Here is a 22,253-nt window from a genome sequence, read left to right as displayed (position 1 = left end):
TGCAAGAGAACTGGAATTAACGATGGTTCTAATCTGGTAGTGTGATAGTTCCATTTCAGACACTTTGCACTTAATGATAAGGATATTCTTTTACAAATTTCACAATACAGTATTCTAAAGCAAATCTCTTTATTTCAAATGTCAAAAATCGTTTGACAAAATATGATTGAACACGCCAATGCGAATTGTTTGCGCAGGTGATATTTGTGATGGAACGGAACTTTCGTTAAAACCCGATACTTTCTTTAGGGCTCATAAATTTTACTTATTGGCTTAACCAGCTCGTTTTCTAACATTAAATCAAAGACTTCTTTTAGTCTTAATTCTAGTACACTTCTAGGTCTGAAGTAGTAATTGTAGTAGTTATTTTAGTCTATGCATACTTACTCACTTTAGTTAAAGTGCATTTAACTAAAATGAAGTACTAAAGTACTACTTAACTAAAATTACTAAAGTACTACTTAACTAAATAAGTACTAAAGTACTAATTAACTAAATAAGTACTAAAGTACTACTTAACTAAAATAAAGACAAAGTATGCTTTAGTCTTAATCTTAGTACGCTTTAGTCTTAATTTGACATAATACACTTAAGTCTTAATTAGAGTAAGTACACTTTAGTTTTAAATAAGAGAGTAAGTAAGAATATTTATAGCCACACATGTTATGGAAATGTCTAATGCTTAAAATCCTCCCTGAAGTCAAAATACAATTCTAATAATCTACTGTTCTAAAAAATTCCCTTAATTAAATACAAAATTTTGCACTTATCTTTGTTTTGCAGCTGAGAGTTTTAATTTTTTATATGCTGCCATAATCTGGTGAATAAAATTCTCTCATTTCGACAGCTGTTTAATCTGCTAAATATGGATCTTTTGATATAGTCTGTCTCCTTGATGGTCATCTTGTAAAGACATTAGGTTATTTTGAAGCAGGACGATGAAAAATGAGAATGCCTTTGCCGGGACTCGAACCACGGGCCTCTCGAATACGCGCCGAGTGTGCTCACCACTACACTATGACGACATGCTAAGAAGGCAGGAGAAATACTTTATACACTCACCCTTTTAAAGGATGACTGGGGATTAGTGGATCCAATCACCAAATCCTGGTGGTGGAGAATCATCATCCATCCCTTTTTTTAGTTCGGGTGCCACTGTAGAGACATTAGGTTATTTCGAAGCAGAAGAGATGAAAAATGAGAAATGCCTTTGCCAGGACTTGAACCACGGGCCTCTCAAATACATGTCGAGCGTGCTGACCACTACACTACGAGGATGGGAGAAATAATCTTAAGCAGGCTCTATTCCTCATTCACTGTTGGTCTCTTTTCCTTTTGTGCTGATGTTCAGCCGAATCCATCTAGCCAATCTTCTTTCCTGTAACCACCAGCTTTGGTTGCTGGAAAATGGTATCTAGTTGCTGTCCTTCTTTTTCCTTCTCTGCTCATCTAAATGCTTTTTAAGGTTACGATCAACAAAATATGCGATTTGTTGGTGCTCTGATTTCTCGACTGATGAAAATTATAGAAAGTGAAATTTTCAAATTAAAAATAAATTCAACTTGAAGATCTTGCTAAGGGCTACACTTCGACACATATCTCTTCGATATGTGTCGAAGTTTTATTTAAAAAGAGTTCATAGAGTTTTATTTAAAAAACTAAAATTTAAAGTTTACAGATATTTAGATTTCAGAAAGTGAAGAATGCAAGCAAGGTAAAATGTTTGAAAATTTTTGATTAATATGTAAAGTTTTCCTTGTTATTAAGAACATTATAACAGAAAAATAGCACACAATTTTCTGTCTATTTTAATAAAATTTTCATCGAGAGATCTTGATTTTTCCAATATTAATGTAGTAAAAATTTATCTTTAGTACTTCATTATTTTTGAATTCAATATTATCAACTCACAATCCACAAGCAGCATTCATTTATTAAACAGCTCATGCAATAACTATCTTGTATTATAATAATATAAATAATTAATTTTCTGATAATATAGATGTGAGGACTAAGCCCTTTACTAAATTTATTCATTCAGCATTTCACTTAATGTCATAATTTATATAGTTTACATAATATGCTATTTAAACATTCATTAAGCATTACATATTGTTGTGATACTGATGCATAAGCTGTATTTTACAGAATGAATTTCTCTATCCCCACCTTTCAGTTTAATTGTTCTTACCTCTTAAGATAATCACTGATACGGACACATCAGGGGATGTGAGCAGCAATCAGATGATAACTCTCTCTCAGTTGACTGCTACTTTCTTGATGCTCTGTATGAGCATGGTTCACCCATTCTTGCCAACTTCATAGAATGGTAGCATCGCTCTGATTCAGTTGTCTAGTGATCCGAAAATTTGACAATCCTGCTTCTTTTAGTCCATTTGTACATCCTCTCTTAAATGGTGACATCTGCTCATACTGTTCATGAACCTGTCTGCAAGGCGTTGGTATATTCCATGTGGGTCAACCACATTTGCATGGAAGTTATGCCTTAGCACTGGAATGACCTTTGCTATATATACCATCCAGATGCTCCTCTGCAGTGTGCTGAAACACCAGCTAGTCAGTCAGCTAGTCGGTCATTTACCGCCAAAATTTAACTATTTGCATATTCTATTGACATACATAATTTCATGCCATTCAGGTAACTCCTTGGTACATCCCTTTTCCCAGAGTGAAAAACTAATGGATATTGTAAGAAGAATTGCAGGGAAGCAAGCTAAAGAAATAATCAATACTTTTTAATTAAAATTAGTGTAGTCACATTTTCTCTGCAGTGTAGCATATAAGATGAGAGAAGTGGAAGTATTGCTGATGTTATGGGACACGAGATCCCTAAAGGAAAGTACAAATTTCTTAATTTTTGTTTTTAAAGACTATTATGGCAAATGAGATCTCATATGGAGCTTGGGGTTCGACTCGGAGATTAGCAGCAGGATCCTAGCTATCTCTCCAATAATACACTAAATTTGAATGATTTTGATTGACACATCCCATCACCTACTGGAATGTGCTTTTAACAAATGTGAAAATGTGAACAGTAACTTCTTTATACACTTTCACTACCTTTCAACATTCATTAGCTTGACCACTGAGATAAATATTCATCCATTGTTTAGCAAATAATATGAATAAGCATTAACAAAATTGACATATGTGATCCTTTCCAATAAAAAGGCAATAGATGATATGGTAATACAAAAAGATATTCTTCAATAAAAAATAAGCAAAATAATGCCACCTTTAGTTTCTATTAATTTTTGACACAAGAAAAAATTCTGGGGATGCATATAACTTTTTCAACCTCCCCTCCCAATGGATACACCACTGATCAGTCACATACAAACATAACATTCCATTGCCTATATATTTACAGGGGGAGAGACAGAGAACACTCTAACAAAATGTTTAACTTAAGGGCAGTTAAAACTAAACACATATGTTGTTGTAACACACATATATAGAATGCATTTTACTTATGGAACTCAGGGCAGAAATGGAGCAGCAGCTTTAAGGCAAATAGGAATCATTTACTGTACCTTTTTCCAACATCTGCTCCACTTCAGCTGTAGCCCCATAGATAAAATGCATGTCACCAAGCTCCACATTCATGTAGTGATGCATACCACTCAGAATCTGCTTACAGAACATCAATTTAGATTGATGCTTTTAATTACAGCTCAACATTGTTATGTCCTGCGTTATAGCAAGAGTCTTTGTAGCTCTTTCAATAGTTTTTGGGTTGTATTACTGATCAATTAGTGCCCTAGCTTATAATGGCAACCCTAGACCTGGTTTGAAAAGGAAAAGGACAGTGCAATGTTTGGTTAAAGAATATAATAGCAAAGATTCAGAAACTTTTATAAAGAATAAAATAATATACCCTGTCTTGCAAAAGACCTTGTGGAGACATTAGGTATTTTTTGAAAACAGGAGAGATGAAAAATGTGCAATGCCCTCAGCGGAATTCGAACCACGGACCTCTCGATATACGAGTCGAGCGTGCTGACCACTGCACCACGAAGGCATTCTAAGAAGGTGGGAGAAATACCTTATATACTCTCCCTTTTAAAGAGTGACTGGGGATTAGGGGATCCAATTGCCAAACCTTAGTGGTGAAGAATAATCATTCAACACCTTTTAGTTCAGGCACCACTGTAGAGACATTAGTTTTCTTTTTTATTTTAAAGCAGGAGAGAAGAAAAATGAGGAATGCCCTCGCCAGGACTCGAACCATGGACCTCTCGAATACACATCGAGCATGCTAACCATTACACGAGGGCATGCTAAGAAGGTTGAAGAAATACCTTACAAGCTAAAGAATGCAAAACCCCCATTCAGAGGATAGAACTTAAAGAACATTAATATTCAAATAAAACAATCTGATAAGGATAAAAATTTCATTCTCTAAAAGAACAATTAGCTGTATAATCCCAACTCATAAACAATCACTACTTCCTCTTTCAGTGAATAATGAAAATTTCAAAATTTCCATCATAGCATGAATCTTAAGTAAAACTCTGTCAGATATCTCAATCAAAAGAATTTGAATGGAATTAAAAATCCACTTATGTTCTTTGATTCAGTTGACGTATATACAATAAGCCATACTAAAATATGCTTATTGTTCTTTGTTCTAAAAATTGAATCACGCTTGTCTTGCAGAACATGCAGAAAAGTGATATATGATAAAAGAAAAGAAATGCAAAGGTGTTTTCATTTAATGCATGGAATGTGAATCCTAACATCCTAAATATGGATAATTTTAAGGGTTAGTAATTTTTTTACTACCAGAAATTCTGGAAAAAATATTAAAAACATTTCAATGGAAGATGTCCATACAGTTCATTAAATTGAGTTTTCATATCACTGAAATTTTGCTATAGCAATATAAAATAACATTAAGTATATACGAAATTGGATTGAACCAAAGGGTTTGGTCATTATAAGCAGAGCTCATTATAGTGGCGTTCGACTGTATATGTACATATAAATATGGAATAAAGCAGACTGAGGTGTAATGATGTAATAATTTCGATTACGTAGATACTGAGGAATTGATCCATTATGAAAAGCAACTTTGGCAGCTGAGGCAGATTAAATATTCATTAAATATTCAGTTGGCATTTGCTGCCACAAAAAATTGTTGAATTAATCACATCTACCATTTGCTAATTTGATTAATCTGATAATCTAATTTCTGAACAAAATCTCTATTCCAATTTTAAATTTCCTAATCCAATTGATTTACAAATTTAACAATGAAAAAGGGATTTTGTTCGGAAATGCAAAAAGACAAAATGTGATCCTTATGAATGTACAATGGAATTCCAATCTCATTTGAAAAATCCAGACCTTTCTGTGGAATCAACAATGATTTTCTTGTTTTAATTGTTTAAATTTTATTAGTTTAGCATTTTTAATTACCAATTCTAATTTATTAAAATTTCATATTTTTGATTACCACGATAATACATATCTTTACTATCTAAATTTTACATTGCATTTCCTGAGATAATTTTTCATTTATATATTCTGTATTATATATATATATATATATATATTGTATTATAAAAACTCAAATAAGATAAAAACATCAAAGAAATTTATTATCAAGTCATTTACAAAAAATAAATTACATATTTTTTCACCAGAATATAACATAAATCCAAGTATATATAATTATCAGATCTCATTCCACTAAACTTAGCCGTTTAACTTAATTCTTGTAAAGTTTTCATTAAAAATTCATGCTAACAGAATTAATAAAATTCATAAGCTCATACCATCATGCATCTATAAAAATTATAAATTTTAAGGGGGGGGGAAGCAATTTTTTAAAATCACTCTTAGTTTACTTTCTCTAAAAAAAAGAATCTGCTTTCCCCCCAAAAAACCCCACTTTTGTTGTTTTTGTTATAGCAGCGCTGATATCTGTAATTAACATTTTTAAATAAGGTAAAATTACAATTATGTACAAAGCTGGTTGATTTGATTAAAAATATATATACAAAAATTTACAGTATAAAACTGAGATAAAATCACATTCTGTACATCATTTTCCTTGGTTAAACACATAAAAATTTTATATGCATTAATTACTTAAAAAAGTATGCTTTGTACATTTATACAACATAGATAAGAGCCTCAATGGACATCAGTTTCATATACAACAAATATATTTACATTCAATAAATTTGTAACTATATAATATAAACCGAATGTCCTAGTAATATTTAAAAAAATAAAATATCATAAATTCTTTATATCAGTTTCAAGTTCATATAATTTAGCTTTTAACCGTTTTAAGGCTCCTGCAGTCTGCTGTGAATGTTGGGCAGTCTCATGCACTGCTTTTAGAAGTTCCAAGTCTTTCTTATCATGTTCAAATATCAGAACAGCCTGGAAGAAATAAATTAGCAGCAAGCATTATGCATAAATAAAAGAAAATTATTTATTGAATGTAACTTATTTAAAGATTTATTATTTATTATTAATATTATTTTTAAAGAAGACATTTCTTTAAACTAAAAAGGAATTTTGTCCATCAGCTGCAGTGGATAACGAGAAGAAAATAAAAACCGGACTAACACAGAAATCACTCAATTTTGCAACTTAACAACAACAACAAATGATGCTTTAAAAATTACTATGTCATCTATAAACAGTGTTAAAACAACTGTGCTAATAATAATATCATGTTACTAAGGTGTTACAAAAGTGAAAGATTTATACGGAGAAATGCTCAGATCAACCAAATTTGTATTTAAGATATTTGTTAAATGAAAACTATTTTGTCATCAAAAATGAAAAGGCAGAATACACAGAAAATTTTAAACAATTTAGATTAGAGATTTTACATCTAAGTATCTTATTTTGAAAAAAGTCTACTCAGTAGATTGCTAAAGAATGACAGAGAATTAGCATAACAATAATAGCAATAATAATACTGGCATTTATGTCCTTCTAATTTCACTCTATTGGTTTCTTCATTAGATGGAAGAAAAACAGTTAAAAAAGGCATTCCAATAAAACTATCAGATGCACACATGGTTCAATTAGTTTTGATTGCTGATTTTGTTGGATTATTTCTTTTACTCTAATGTAAATATGATCATAATGCAAATGTGATAAATAAATTGAGATTATCTCACTGAAACAGAAAAGCACCTACTGATACTTTTACTCAGACAAATCATGTTTATATTAACATAGAACTGTTAATGTCCTTCATATTACCTGTTCAATAAGGAAAAGGAATTAAAATTTAACAAATGATATTCATGAGCTAAGTAATCAATTTTCAATATCAATATAGTGAATTCAGAGAATTTCTCATAAAAAATTTCCTTTTGAAACAGTAACAATTATTTGTACCTTTCTTTATTCAGTTTAAAAGACTTTATAATACAAGATTTCTTCACTGTGATTTTTCTTTAAATTTATTTTATTCCAATAATATGACTTGAACTTTGAAGTGAAGTCGTCGATTTTACATTGCAAGACTAAAATTTAGAATGCTAGCCACTTTCAAGTTTTTTTTTTTTTGGGGGGGGGGACGAGTTTCAGTCATTAAATCTGTACATTAAGGAAAATAAACCTTCATTTGCACAGAAATAAAATAACACCACAAATATAAATATATATTAATATATATATATATAATATTATGAAATAATATATATATATATATATATATTATGAAAGGTATATTAGTTCCTAATGTGAGTTAGAAGCAAATGTGTGGATCATAAAGTATAAAATTGATAGTAGACTAAAAATAAAAATAACTTTCACATCATATACAACAATTAATTCCAACTCAAGAACCATTTAAAGTTTTTTTAATTATAATATTCATCATAAAATTTCCAAAATATACACACTATTTATTGTGTTATAACAAAAGAAATAACAAAAAAGAAAGGAGAAGTACATACTTTCATTAATTGCTTTTCCATGTCCTCAATGCGAGACTTTAAATTTTTAATATCTGTCTGGAAGCCAGATATTTCTAAGCGACGAAATCTTTCCAAATTTTTCAAACGCTTTTTTTCTAGTTTCAGTTGTTCAGTAAGCGAGGCATTTCTAGACTGTAAAAGACAAATATAACAAATAAACAACAGGTGTGTGAATTCCTATTATTTTAAATGTCTACTTTTATACAGTAAGATGTTAACATGCTTACATTATAGTATAAACAATAAAACTGAACATTTTACTATTTTCTTTCATCAAATTTATTAAAAATAATAATATTATTATAAATAATGTGAATAATACCAGTTAGAATCAGACACAATACTTAAATTGTTTATGCTTTCTGTGAATTTATACATTACTATCATTGATAAGTTCAAAAAATAAATATTATGTACCAATACATTTTCATTGGTTGGATTCGTTATCTATTGGGTTGTTCGGAAAGTAATTTCGTTTTTCTTGGGGAACATGAAAGACAATTTTCGTATAATGAATAAATATTTTATTAAATTATATATTGGCCATTCTGGTCCAACACCTTTTGCCATCTTTCTGGCAGTAACATGATTCCTCGCTCATAAAAGTTTTGGTCCTTGCTGGCAAAAACTGATTCAGGTGGTTTTTGACATCTTCATTTGAGGTAAAGGTTTTACCATCCAAAAAATTTTGCAGGGACCGGAACAAATAATAATCGGAAGGCGCCAGATCTGGAGAATATGGTGGGTGTTGCAGTATGTCCCATTCAAGCTGTAAAAGCTTTTGGCGAGTGACCAAACTTGTATGAGGTCTTGCATTATCCTGGTGGAACACTACACCCTTCCTGTTGGTTAATTCTGGCCTCTTCTGTTTAAGCGCATCATTCAATTTGTCCAGCTGATGACAATAGACTTCCAAATTAATAGTTGTATTGTCCGGTAAAAGCTAAAAAAAAAAAAAAAAAAAAAAAAAAAAAAAAAAAAAAAAAAAAAAAAAAGATTCCTTTGAAATCCCACCAAATGGACAGCATCACCTTTTTTTTGGTGAATGTTGGCTTTTGAAACGCTTTGAGCCGGTTCATCTTTTCTGCTCCATGACCTCTTGCATTTCACATTGTTGTATACGACCCATTTTTCGTCCCCAGTAATAATCCGCTACAAAAATGGATCATTTTCCTGACGTCTGAGGAGCGAATCACACTCGTCAACACGACGACACAAATTTCACTCCGTAAACATGGGGCACCCACACATTGAGCTTCGAAATTAAGCCCAGGCCTTTCAAGTGGCCATAAACAGTCGAATTCAACAAATTTAACCTCTCACCGATCTCTCGTGTGGTTATTCGCCGATTTGCATCAACTAATGCCTTTATCGCATCTTTGTCAGCTTCGACCGGCCTTCCAGACCGTGGTGCATCTTCGACATCAAAACTGCCGGATCGAAACTTTGCAAACCAGTTCTGGCACTGGCGTACTGTTAACACGCCTTCTCCATACACATCTGTCAATTTTTTTCTCGCTTGGACAGCATTTTTACCTTTTCTGAAGTAAAAAAGTAAAATATGACGAAAATGCTGCTTATTGCTCTCCATATTTAAAAGAGCACCAACCAAAAACTACTGCGTAGAATTAATAGAACTTTTTCACACACAAGCCTTGTAATATCAGCTCTCAAGACATATAATGGTTATGCCGCTTAAGTGTGAAGTTGGTTTCAAAAAAATGTAATTAAGTCCTCAGACGGGGAAAAACGAAATTACTTTCCGAACAACCCAATATTATGCCAAGAACATAGCAGCTACCTGATATGGAAAAGTAATACTCATGGAAGACTTTCTAAGAGAAACTGCTCATTCTATTTTAGATACAAAAAATGCACAAAGTCCCTATAAACAATTTATTCCCTGAAAATGAATCTCAGATGGAAATATCATTATCCAGTGGTCTTACCAATTGACTCTGTGGGTCTAATGTTTTTCTAGAAAATATAAATAAAAACTGAATACAGTATAATTACACACTATCTAACATATCAACTAGACAAGAAATTTATAGCTATATGTGAAATAACTCCGAGCAAAATTTGCATGATTTAAGATGTTAACTGCAGTGATACTTGAAAATTAATAACAATTACCATATTTGACGGCATATAAGACACACCCTTATTTAGAAGGCCACACACATGTAGATGTAGAAAAAGTTATGTGTCTCTAGACCTTTATCCAGGCTAAAAATAGCATTCAGTATTGAAAGTTAACCTGTGTCCTTCAATCCTGTTCCTATAAGACCCTATAAGACTTGTGTCCTGTGTTCCTATAAGATGCAGATAACTTTTTTTGAGACCAAATTTAGGAAAAAAGTGCGTCTTATATGCCGTCAAATACGGTATATATTTCTGCAGGGAAAAGACATGAACACTTTTATAAATATTTCTAAAAGCTACCATAGAACTGCTAAAAATAAATTTAAACAAAGAAGGAGCAATGTTGAGAACTGGATTTTCTAGAGGCATTTCACATTCATAAAAATCTTTCTGTTCTAGTTAACGATCCTAATTCCAATCCAAATTTGCCTTCGGCTTTTAGAGAAATTATGTTTTAGTTCTGGTTTCGGAAACAGATGGCGCCACTTGCTTATTCTTGTCCAGGCTTTCTTATCTTATCTAATCATTATTTCCTGTCTTGTTCATTTGCGGTTTTGCAGCTGAAGATGATGATTCGGTAAAACCATCGAAACTAGTCCTGTGAAAATTTTGTAGGTATAACGCTGATTTTTGTTGTTTGACTTCTGAATTAAGATATAAGAGTAAAGAAACTGAGATCACTGAGCCGGGTAACAGAGTGGATATATATATATAAATATATTTATATACGTTTGGTGCGGCCGATTGCAACCAAAATACGAGGTGCACATCTACATGTTATAGCAGTCCTATATACAAAATGTCAACGTTCTGAGGCTACTCGTTTTTGAGTTATGCGAGATACGTACGTACGTACATATGTTCATACAGACGCTACGAAAATTTCTCTTCAGAATTCATTTTGAAGCAGTTTTATAATTTTTTTGGAGGAAAAGAGTGTTTTATTCTGTCCTTACGTACAGATATCACGGAAATACATCGTTAAATTGCATTTGAAAGAGGTCAAAATGGGATATTTTCGTTGAAATATGCTGCCTGAATCTTTTCGCGATTACAATACTTCCTTTTTACTTTGTACAAGGAAGTAAAAATTATAATTGTACATATGTTTACATAATGTATCTTTAAAATATATTTATTAATATAAAAAATAAATGACATAAAATATAAATACTATAATAATAATAATAATAATAATAATAATAATAAAACTAAACTCAGTGGCGTAAGAGCCCTAATGGGCCAAGGCCTGCAGCGTCTGAAATCTGCTTTCTTGACCGTGGTCCCCAGGTTGCGTAAGCATATGCGCAGAACAAGTGGTCAGTTTGTCACAGGAACCCCCAGTGTTTAGTCCCCAAGCGAACTTGGTACCCATTTTATCGACCCAAGAGATGGAAATCAAGGGATGAAAGGCGATGCGCTAGACACTGCGCCACTACTATATTATAATAGTATATATTGATAATGTATTATAATATTCGCAAATTAATTTAAATTTTAATGCAAACCTTGTCTACGTACCACTCTACATGATATCGCAAATCAGGGGGCTTAATCTGTGACCTTTCAATTTGACATATGATTCTCAATATTCACTTGTTAAACCATTTCTTTTTGAACTCAAAATATTTTTCATATAAGAAAAGATTTGTTCACAGAGATATGTGGAACCAAACACGGAGGGCAGAGCACATGCAATTTTCTTGAAACAGTTAAATCTCTCCAGCACTGACATGCAGCAATTTAAAATGGCTAAAGTTGTCTTCCAGATTTATTTGTAATTGGTAAGTTTTGCATTCTAAATTATGAAAATGTCTGTTCAATAAGTTCCATTTCAAAATTATCAACTTCCATCCATGCAAAAATTCACAAATTGGATAGGATTGTTAATGGGTCTATTAAATCTGGCTTGATTAGGAAGGAAAATATAAGCATATAAGCTTCAAAATCTTTGCATCGTTTGGAAAATTCCTCATTAAGTGCTTTAATGCAGGTTTGAAGTTCATCTTTAAGTCTTTGTATTTGCAGGTGCTTTACATTTGGAACGTATTTATAGATACTAGTACTAATATCACAAGAAAATATATTTAATTTTGTAGCAAAACCTTTCTAATATAAGAAAGTTCAAGCACTGTTTGGCTCTTTCTTTGAAATTCTTAGTTCAGTTCACAGAGATGTTTAGTTATGTCATTCAGAAAAATAATTTGCATAACCATTCCTTATCTTTCAATTTGGGAAACCGTTGATTCTTTTCATTAAGGAAAACTTTAATGTGTACATGCATAACCCAAACTTATTCAAGATATTATTACCTCAACTAAGCCAATAAACATGGCTATATCAGATGAGATCTACATATTTGCTTTTCATTTCTTCTAAAAGAGATTTGAATTGTCTGTATACCAACAAAGAACGAAACACTATGAAATTAACTATTTTAACAATAGTGTTCATTCCACAAATTAAGTGCATTGATGAAATTCTGGAAACAACTTTCCTGATGGTGCAGGGAGAGACAGGGCAATTTATCTCTGCCTGATAACTTTGTAGAGTGCAGCAGAATGCCACTGAGAATTGTATCACATGCCAGACAGGTTGTTGACACCCGGGTTATAACATGACACATGATTATCATTACCGTGATTTCAATAAAAAAGCTCGATGTAGTACCATAACTCATTCTGGAATATATAAATATGTTTATTGTATAAAAATGTATCTTTACGATTTAAAAAACAAAATGTCACAGAACTTGTGTTTTTGGCAGAGGAGGGTTTATGTAATTTAAGAAAAGCTCAAAATGACTTATGCCCCCCTTTTTTCTATTTAAAGATGATTCTAAGTAAATGATAGATTTAAACAATTATGAAGGTGAGCAGTTAAAAAGGAAGTGTGTGTGTGTGTGTAATCTAACTATAATTGATTTTTGCAATTTCTTCTCTAAGGCATATGTGAATGTTCTGGGCAATAGAATCTAAAATTCGTTAATTAAATAAATAACATTAATTATACCAAAAACAAACAGCTGCATGGGGTATGCTTTTAAATGGCAATAAAATTTTAATTTCATCACATTTCAAATTACCATGCAACAAGATTCATTGTTAAAAATTAATTGTAAAAAGATTTAAATGTAAAAAAATCAAGTAATATCATGCAAAATAGGTTATTCTAAGTTGTATTAAATGATCTAAATTTTCTTATACAACATCAGTGGCTAAAGTTACAATAAACACATCTTTTTTCTTCTTTCTATAGTCCAGAAATCCCCCTTAAAAAATTATTAGCGCCTTAATTTATTTTATTTAAAAAATATTGCCCTTCTTCACAAGTCTGAAAGAATTAGAGTAAAATGATTTTGATTCAAAATATCAACTGCAAGGCAATCCATAGTCTGTATCAAACCAGAAGCCTTGTATTAGGACAGCAAATTAACTGCTTTCTCCTCCCCAAATCATATTTGCTCATTTCACATCTCTATACACCATTTTAATACAGCTGCCTTTATAAAAGTCGAGTATACCTGTGAAAACTTTTATAAACCGAATAACAAAAAGCAGTTACCACTAATTTATGCATGGAAAAGACATGAGCAATTTCAGATTTTTCCTTCCTTCCAAAATTTTAGCAAATCACACCAAATAACTCAAACCTTAAATAATATACTAAATCAATGATTATGTGATAAACGTGCAGCCCATATATAAAAGTAAAATTTGAACAATTTGAATTTCACTTTCAAGAATTTCCAAAACAGCAAACATAGTAAATTTTAGAAAATCAAAGAAGGTTTAGAGTTGTTGGCAATGACAGTGGAAAACAATGCAATTTTCTAAACTGAGCTGTTAAATATTAAGTAGTGGAAAATAAAGGTTTGATTTACTTGATTATGGCAAAGCATGTAAGAGTTATCTGCTAAAGGGTAGGGATGCTTTCATATTATTTTCTACAGGAAATCAGCTCTTATTTGCATTACACATAGAGAAAATCACAGCACCCATGTGGCTGGCCTGCTTGTTGAGACATAGTGGATACTAAGACGCAAGTCAGAAATGAAGATCATTTACTAATATCTCAATACTGTTTGGACTACAGGTAAATAAATTTGCAATTTCTATATTTTTCTGTCTGTTAAGTTGAAAAATATGACAGTACATTCAGATGCTTTAATTGACACATTTTTTTTTGCATAATACAGTCTTTCATAGACAATCAAATTATTATGCAAAACTACCCTAAATTTGCATCCCCTTTTAAATGCAAATAAAAAAAAGGGGGGATTATCTTTGGATTTCTTTTATTAATGAAAACAAGTACAATGAACCCTATCTAAGATGACCACCCAAAATTTCAGATACATTTGATCTCCTGTGGAAGTGATCATCTTAGAGAAGTATGTTCAATACTGGTGCTTGTGCACTCAGAGTCACTTCCAGAAGTAGTCATCTAAGAGATGGATCCATCACAAAAGGGTTCATTGTGCTATTGGAGTTCTTTTGTAAAAGCGAAGTGGTGTAAAAGTAAACTTTTATAAAACTGAGATACATGTAATGCCCCCAATACTCAAAACTTTCCTTTATTATTACATGGGAGTTCGATTAAATAATAGTCATAAGATGTCATACGTGTTCCTAGTCACTAATATAACATTATTTAAGTCTGCAAAAAGACTGCTGTTTTTCTCTTGCAGAAACTGTCTCTATCTTAAAGAATATTACAATATTTCTAACATTTCATTCATTTTATATATACATTGTTCATTTTTCATTGTTATAAATATTTTTCTCTAATATCATATTGAAATTAGGGTTATTAATGAGATCAGGCTATCACAGTTCCCTTAAATGAAAGGAAGAAATATCTAAAAATTCATGATTTTTTTAATTATGATTTTCCTCTTATTACAGTGAATTGGAACCATATCTACAACATATCAGGGTAAAGGCTACCTACCTGCCTATTAGCAAGGGTACCTATCTATTTGTAAGGAAAAATTTATATTGGATACCTTAAAAGGATATGCAGTAAATTAATTTTATCATGGCATGAAGAATTACTTATATCTTGACATTTAATAAAGGTATAAAAAAGAATAAAATTTAAAATTTAGTAGAAATTGGCAAATCAAGAATACCTCTAATGATTGTAATGTTTCTTTTAAATTTTCTCTCTCCTTTCCTAAAGTAGAAGTAGCACTTTCAGCCTGCTGCCTACTGAGTTTTGAAATATTTCTTATTTCTTTCAGTTCTTGCTCCATAAGCTGAGGGGGGGGAAAGAAAGCATAAATGAAATTTAAAAAATCTAAATTAATAAGCATTCATTTTACACAATGAATATTTGCAGAAATTTGAAGTTTCTCAAACCATTCCAAGAAGCTGAAATTTTTTCAGTTTTGAATTCTTGCCATAAAATGAGTACTTCTTGTATTAAGAACTCGCTAACAGGTAAATTAGAAACTTACATTTCTTTGAACCACTGAATTAAGTCTATTCCAAAATTTCAGATCATCTGGAATTTCTTTGAAAAATCTTTCATATTTTTCAAGAATCATGTCAAGATTTATTCTAATAAAAGTAATGTTTTGACTAAGGAATTTTTTTTTTCTATGTTATAGGGGGAATTCTTTCAACTTCAATAATTTTAATGTTAAATGAGATAGACAAAGCTTTTCTTTTGTTCATGATTGCCCAAAATATTTTAAATTAAAAAAGGGGTTAACAAAAGTTAAGGGGGAAGAAGTGTTACAAAAATTTGTGTATACAATGAACTTAACATACACATTATGTTCAGATAAACAGAATAACAAATGATCAGGAATGAAGGGCTGTATTCACTCGATTAGGAAGATGGATGGGTTAGGGTAATTAATAAACAGGTGACAGTCAGGATACTTTGAAAAATCAGTTTCTTGGATAGCTAAAGAGATTTTAACATTATAACATGTAATATAAAAAAATATTTAGCTCTTTCTTATTACCACATACCTGGTTTGAATATTTGATAGAACTACTGTAGCAACATTTGGAAGAATTGCTTTTTGGCATATTTTTGAGTATGCCAATCCACACAGGCATGTACCACACATGTGTTTGAGTATACATGGATTTATGTGTTTTATATTTACCTGTCATTTCACTGAATAATATCCATTGACCGTAAAAATATACATATCGTTCATACAGACTGTTCTTTCCTCATATAATTACTTATTTCTAAAAAATGCTTCCTTTTATTATTACTTATAAATAGGACAATATTTAGCCAAATAAAAGCTTTTCATCAATTGACAAAATTGCCAATCAGTTGCTGAACTTTAAGGCAGGGTGAAGACTACCTATTTCATAAATTACTTGGATTGAAATTTGGTGAAACAATTAGTTATTTATTGAGTTTAGGGAAAAGTCTCATTTGACAATCAAAAACTTTGTCTTGATGTCTCACAGTACTCAAAGAACCATTAGCAAATATATAGAGGTCAGCATGGATGCGTAACAAGATTTTTGCCCAAACTAGAATACTATCTCCTCTGTAAGTAACCTCCTTCTGAGAATGCTAGACTGTTTACATTCCTTTTCTGCTTCTCAGATCATAGCAGAATATCAGATACAGTGGACGGAGTACTTGGATTCATCTACGAATATTACCAAACTTCGCTGTTTTCTGCATCATGTGACATGTTCACTTCTACCTTTCATTAATGAACCATCCATGTAAAAATATATCAGGGGAACAAACACAGAATTTCATTTGCCAAACAAGTTTTGTATGTGAAGCACTCTCCCTATTGAAATAGGATCTCAACATCATTTATTGCTACAAAATGAGTCGCAGAAAGTTGAGATGCATTCACAATTTCTTTTCTGGTTAAGATAGTCAGAATGCAATTGTTAAAAGGAGTAGTAACTGGCATAAAAACTGGGACTACTTTTAAAACAGCAAACTACATAAGGAATTGATTCCTTTACATGTTGATTTTACTTTAACTCACATCTGTCTTACCATTTAGTTTATGAAATACCCATTTCTATCCAGTCAACTCCTCACATTCCAAGCAATACAGGTAAAGATTTTTCTAGGATACAGTATGCAAAATTTCACATACAAATTTTCAATTAAAAAAATGGGGGGATAAATAGCGTGTACTGATGTCAATATATTTAGACATGAATTCTTAACATTCAAAACAGCATTAATATAAGAAACATAATTTACATTCCTAATTCACTATTTCAATTAATTTTTGATAAAATTTTATATAACTCATATTTCAGAAACTATTTTTAGAAAAAAAGAGCTTTGAATTCAAGAAACTTACTTTTAACTCTGTAGTTAATTTCCGATTATTTGCTCGCAAGTCTTTCAGCTTTTCTTCACATAATTTATGCCCCAGCCCTTGTGTACAATATTTGCATTCATATGTACTAACAGATTTGACTTTATCTTTGTTTGCATCAACAGTAGTGAGCATTTCTTTAACAGCAGCTTCCAAATCATCAAAATCTGAAACTTTATCTAACTTTCTTGACAAATCAGCAAACCAATTAGCTTTATCTGTTTCTCTCTGAACTTCTTCTTGCCTCAGTTTTTGTTTCAGAGATAGACATTCATTAATACTCTCTCGAAGCAATTCTTCAGTTTCTTGAAGCCTATAAAAATAATATGTATATCACCAGTTTTTCCAACACAAAGAAAATTTTAAATAGTGCTTGCTTTTCATTACATAAATAAATATGAAATAAAAGTACAATAGACATATTCAATAGCTATGCAACAGATATAGATTTGACCAGATATTTTTTTACCAAATATTTTGTTTAATTTAAAGTTAGATATTTGGATGCTTAGTCGTTAGGCATCAAGTTTATTTTAGCAACGTGACGTTTTAGACGTAAAATTAATTTAGTAAAACTATAGAAAAACTCAATAAGCAATATTTTTACAACACATTGCACGTATCCATAATCGCTGAATTTTAGTATATAGCAGTAGAAATAAATGGAAAAATAAAGAATGTTTTTTTTTAAAAGGTTCAGAAGAAAAGTTTCAATTCGAAACTTTTGGATTTTTAAAGATAATGCAATGGAATTTACTTGAATCTTCCATCAATTTTAGTTTAAACTTGAATATTAACAGCATAAAATTTGCTAAAAATAATATTGAAATCCATGAACAACAATTTTATAAAACTTTGAATATATTAGAAATTGGAATCATTGAATATTTGTATAGCACAAAACAAACTCCTGGAAAGATGAAAAATGTTCCAGAACATATTTATTAATTTTTAATTATTTATTTTTAAATTTTGCATACATATGTAAAAATATTAAGTATACTTGTTAAAAAATCTGGGACATTCATCCTAAAATGCAAAACTGCATTATGTTATTTGCCAGATGACTGCAGTTAATTAGGCCCCATTTACAGATGATCCAAAATTTCCATAATGTTATGAAGATAACCTAGTCACTAAAAGAACTTTCTAGTCAAGAATAGTTTGCTCTTGTTTAAAATAAATGTAAGAACAGAAATTTAATTTAAAATACAAGACATTGAAATGAGATGGAATACTATAAGTTAAGCCACTTAATCAGCATTAAAAAATTTTATACCTTTACATGCTGCTTTTATATCTTTACATACATACAATGAAATCTGAATTTTTCAGAGCATTAATAGTCACTAATTGAAAATTGTTTTCATTTATTTCCCCTTTCTGAAAAAAATTACTAAAATATGCCCATCAAAACCAGTAATTTAAAAAATTATTCTAATAATACTAACATTAAATTGATATTTATTCTCAAAGTATTGTGAATTATTTGGAATCCTGAAAGATACATTGAAAGGAAACATAGACAAGCAATTCTAAATTATTCAACTAAATCAACATTTTTCAGTAATAATTACTGTGGATTCAAAATTTAAAAATCTCTCCATCTCCTCAATGATCAAAGTAATGATTAGAGTACCAAGTAATACATATTATAATTAACTATCAAGATTAAAGTGAAGAATATGATAAAAATATCAAACTCTTCTGAATGATCAGACCATAACTAAAAATATTTTTGAGCCTTTAGTCATAAACACACTTTTAGTAATGATACAGAAGATCATATCAGCTAAGCCAAAATTCATCCTTAAATTAACATAGATTTACTTGAAATTCTACTGCAAAGGGGAGAGTTCTTTAAAAGTTAGGAAGTTTTTCAACAAAACAAATGTCAGTTTAAGTTTAAGAAAAAATTCTATAACTTGTTCACAATTCATAGGATCTTTTATTGAGTGAAAATCTATTTTACGTTACCTTCCTGATTGAAAGATATAAAATAACCTGAAGCAGTCTATTAATTAAGCTATGGAATAGCTTGAATAAAAAGCATAGCAATTTATACATGAAAGCTAGTTTACCAAGAGGATAATGAAAATAAATATAAAATATAAAAGTATACATTTATGTCATATATGAAAAACAAAACATTTGCAAGACAATATGTGATCCTATGGAAACATCTGCAAGAAAATATGTGATCATATGGCAACAACATACTATTGCCCTAGTTTAAGAACTAAAAAGTTGCACAAAATAAAAGAATTCATAAAAAAAAAAAAAAGTATTTGTCATCAGCTGTGAAATTCTACCCAAGCAGCGTCATTAAGTGTCAATTATGGATAATCATAATGTAACAATACACTTATAACATAAGCACTTTCATTTGATGTAACCTCACTTGATTCTCGATCAACTCTCCTCTAGTTTCTTTGAACGCAGATATAAATTAGCTGTTATTGATGAATTTTTTCTTGTACTTTGGGGGAGGGATTTAAAATTAGGGATCTGCTATGGATTTTGGTATTTTTAACATTAATCGGTTTAAGAAGTTGAAATTTCAAAGTTATGGAATTCTACCCCTTTCCCTTAAAAAAAGGGGGGGACTGTATTAAGGGACATGATATGGTCAGTTGTATATGACGGACAAAACAGTAATAGAATGAAACAATTACCTACAAGAAGTTGGCACTCACAGTGTTCTATATGGAACATTTGGTAAAATCGGACGGACTAATAAAATAGTAGAATTTAACAAAAGCCTTTTTACAAAGTGTAAAAATGAAGATGGCTGTTGTTTATTAAATAGAAAGGCATGAGCTTCCTCAGAATTTCACGTGAACGATTACTGCAACTTCAGCAGGATATCGTTTGAATGGAAGCCAACTTTCATAGCACAAGATAATATATTAAGTAATGAAAAATAATATAACTATAAATATTTTCAAGGTTACATATGCTGCACTACTGAAGCTTCTCAGAAATATTGAGAAGTCATCATTCAGAGCATCATTTGTGACGTGGATGGCTTTCTTCAATGGAATGTAATATCAGTGTAGAAGTATCGGGAAGTTTATATGGGAAATCATGCCATATTGCAAATGAATAAAATTAATCCTTCAGAAATAATTTACCGTAATTTCCAGAAGAAACGCCGCGGCATTTACGTGTTTAAAACTTAAATTTTCAGCGGGTGCGGCGTTTCTACCCATGCGACGTTTAGGTGCACTAAAAATAAAATATTTCCTACGATGGTCATGTACATAGTTTGGATGGCCTTGTCATTGTGCATAGACTGGTGCTATTCCCACACAAAAGACCACTCAGTTGCTTTTTGCGAACGTTATTTTGTTTACATTCTTTCCCTTGAACGGACCTACATGCCTTATTCACCCTAAACGAGATCTCAGAACAATAACATTCTTTCCCCTTTCAAATCAACATTCTCATCAGTTTGAATAGTCTCTCTTCTCTGCTATTCGATGAATCTTCCAGGACCCATCCTCTCCTCACCCCTGCCTTTTCTTCAATTTTTTTCAAAGGCGGACACGACTCCACCTGCCTCGAAATAACGAAATCTGACGTATTTCACCTTCAGCATGAATGGATTTTTCTTGGCATTCTGCCAAATACAGATCCATCAGTTTGGGTACAAGTACTTGTTGGATAGTTTTTAATTAGGGAGCGGAAAATTTTTGAAAATGTCTTTAAACGGCACAGAAGCTATACATTTCTTACCTTTAATTTATTTTTGAGTTATGGTTTCATTTCATGCATTTTTCTTAACTGGTATGTCATATATCAGGACTTAGGTTGAGTTTTTGCATCTATACGGCCCACGACGATGTCACGCGCAATTTAATCTATTGCGGCGTTTCTGTGTAATTTTAATTTTTTTCCCGCCATTTTTCTCGAGTGCGGCGTTTACGCTGATGCGGCCTTTCTTCCGGAAATTACGATATATAATAAATTATTTCTGAATTTATGTTTTTGATATAAAAAAATTTTGCTTTCATAGTAACTGAAAATTAATTCTTTATAGATGTATTTAGCACTTAAAACATTTCAGTGATTGCTTTAATACTTGTTTAATGACCTAGTCAGGATAGAGAACAGTTGGCAATGATGTAGTATGTGATCTACCATTTTTAATTCTTTACTTATTAAGATGGCACCACTAAAATGCTATTCTTAATGTGAAAGTAAATACAAATAATTAAGAATACATAAATAAAAATGATTCCATTAATTTATAATATATTAAATTTTTAATTTCAATAGTTTAATTTCCCCTTTTACAAAACAAAAACAGGAGTGGTACTTAAAAGGATTGTTTTTACAACAACAATAACAAAAAGTCTTCACTTTTATTAACAGATCTGTACCATGCTTCTGTGACATAACATGAAAGGAAGCATTTGTGGTGAAGTACTCCAAATTTCAATAGCTTCATAATTCAATAATAATAACTTAAATAAAAATTCAATAGATTTCATATTTGAATGAAAGATAACATGATGGGAACACAAATGATTAAAACAACTACAAATAATTTTAGTGGTACCATCTAAAAAATAACTAACTAAAAGGATAGATTGCATATCACATCATTATCAATTAGCCGTCATAGTGGCAGATGTTGGTCATTGTCAGAGATGCATGTCTGTAAAAAGTGGTTATCAATCAGAAAGTTCAAAGTTATAGGATTATACAGTCTTTACTTGCTGTTCTTATTACTTTTGTATGATATCTATTGAATTTTACATGTTGCTGTGTTTTAATTACATAACTTACTGACT

General features: G+C 31.0%; 1 protein-coding gene and 1 long non-coding RNA gene across 4 annotated transcripts in view; one reads left to right on the top strand and one right to left on the bottom strand.

Annotated features, from left to right (window-relative positions):
- The window catches only part of LOC118183757 (uncharacterized), a 101,401-nt gene that overhangs the window by 26,668 nt on the left and 52,480 nt on the right, over positions 1–22,253 (top strand). Inside the window, exon 2 of the long non-coding RNA XR_004757286.2 lies at positions 14,074–14,216. This is a non-coding gene — a long non-coding RNA (uncharacterized LOC118183757). The remainder of the gene's footprint in view (positions 1–14,073; positions 14,217–22,253) is intronic.
- Positions 5,604–22,253, bottom strand: part of LOC118183756 (uncharacterized) — a 73,274-nt gene continuing 56,624 nt past the window's right edge. For all 3 annotated transcript variants that reach the window (XM_035353363.2, XM_085813452.1, XM_035353364.2), the window contains 4 exons: positions 17,437–17,767; positions 15,256–15,381; positions 7,956–8,108; positions 5,604–6,417 (listed from right to left, as the gene is read on the bottom strand). In XM_035353363.2, the coding sequence (XP_035209254.1) occupies positions 6,268–6,417; positions 7,956–8,108; positions 15,256–15,381; positions 17,437–17,767 (760 nt within the window). In that variant the 3' untranslated portion in view covers positions 5,604–6,267. The remainder of the gene's footprint in view (positions 6,418–7,955; positions 8,109–15,255; positions 15,382–17,436; positions 17,768–22,253) is intronic.

This window comes from Stegodyphus dumicola, chromosome 1 (genome assembly GCF_044657685.1).
Source record: "Stegodyphus dumicola isolate Sdum_Otavi_A_Nest chromosome 1, ASM4465768v1".
Taxonomy (NCBI): domain Eukaryota; kingdom Metazoa; phylum Arthropoda; class Arachnida; order Araneae; family Eresidae; genus Stegodyphus; species Stegodyphus dumicola.
Note: the sequence above shows the minus strand (reverse complement) of the source record. Positions and strands in the feature narration are given on the sequence as shown.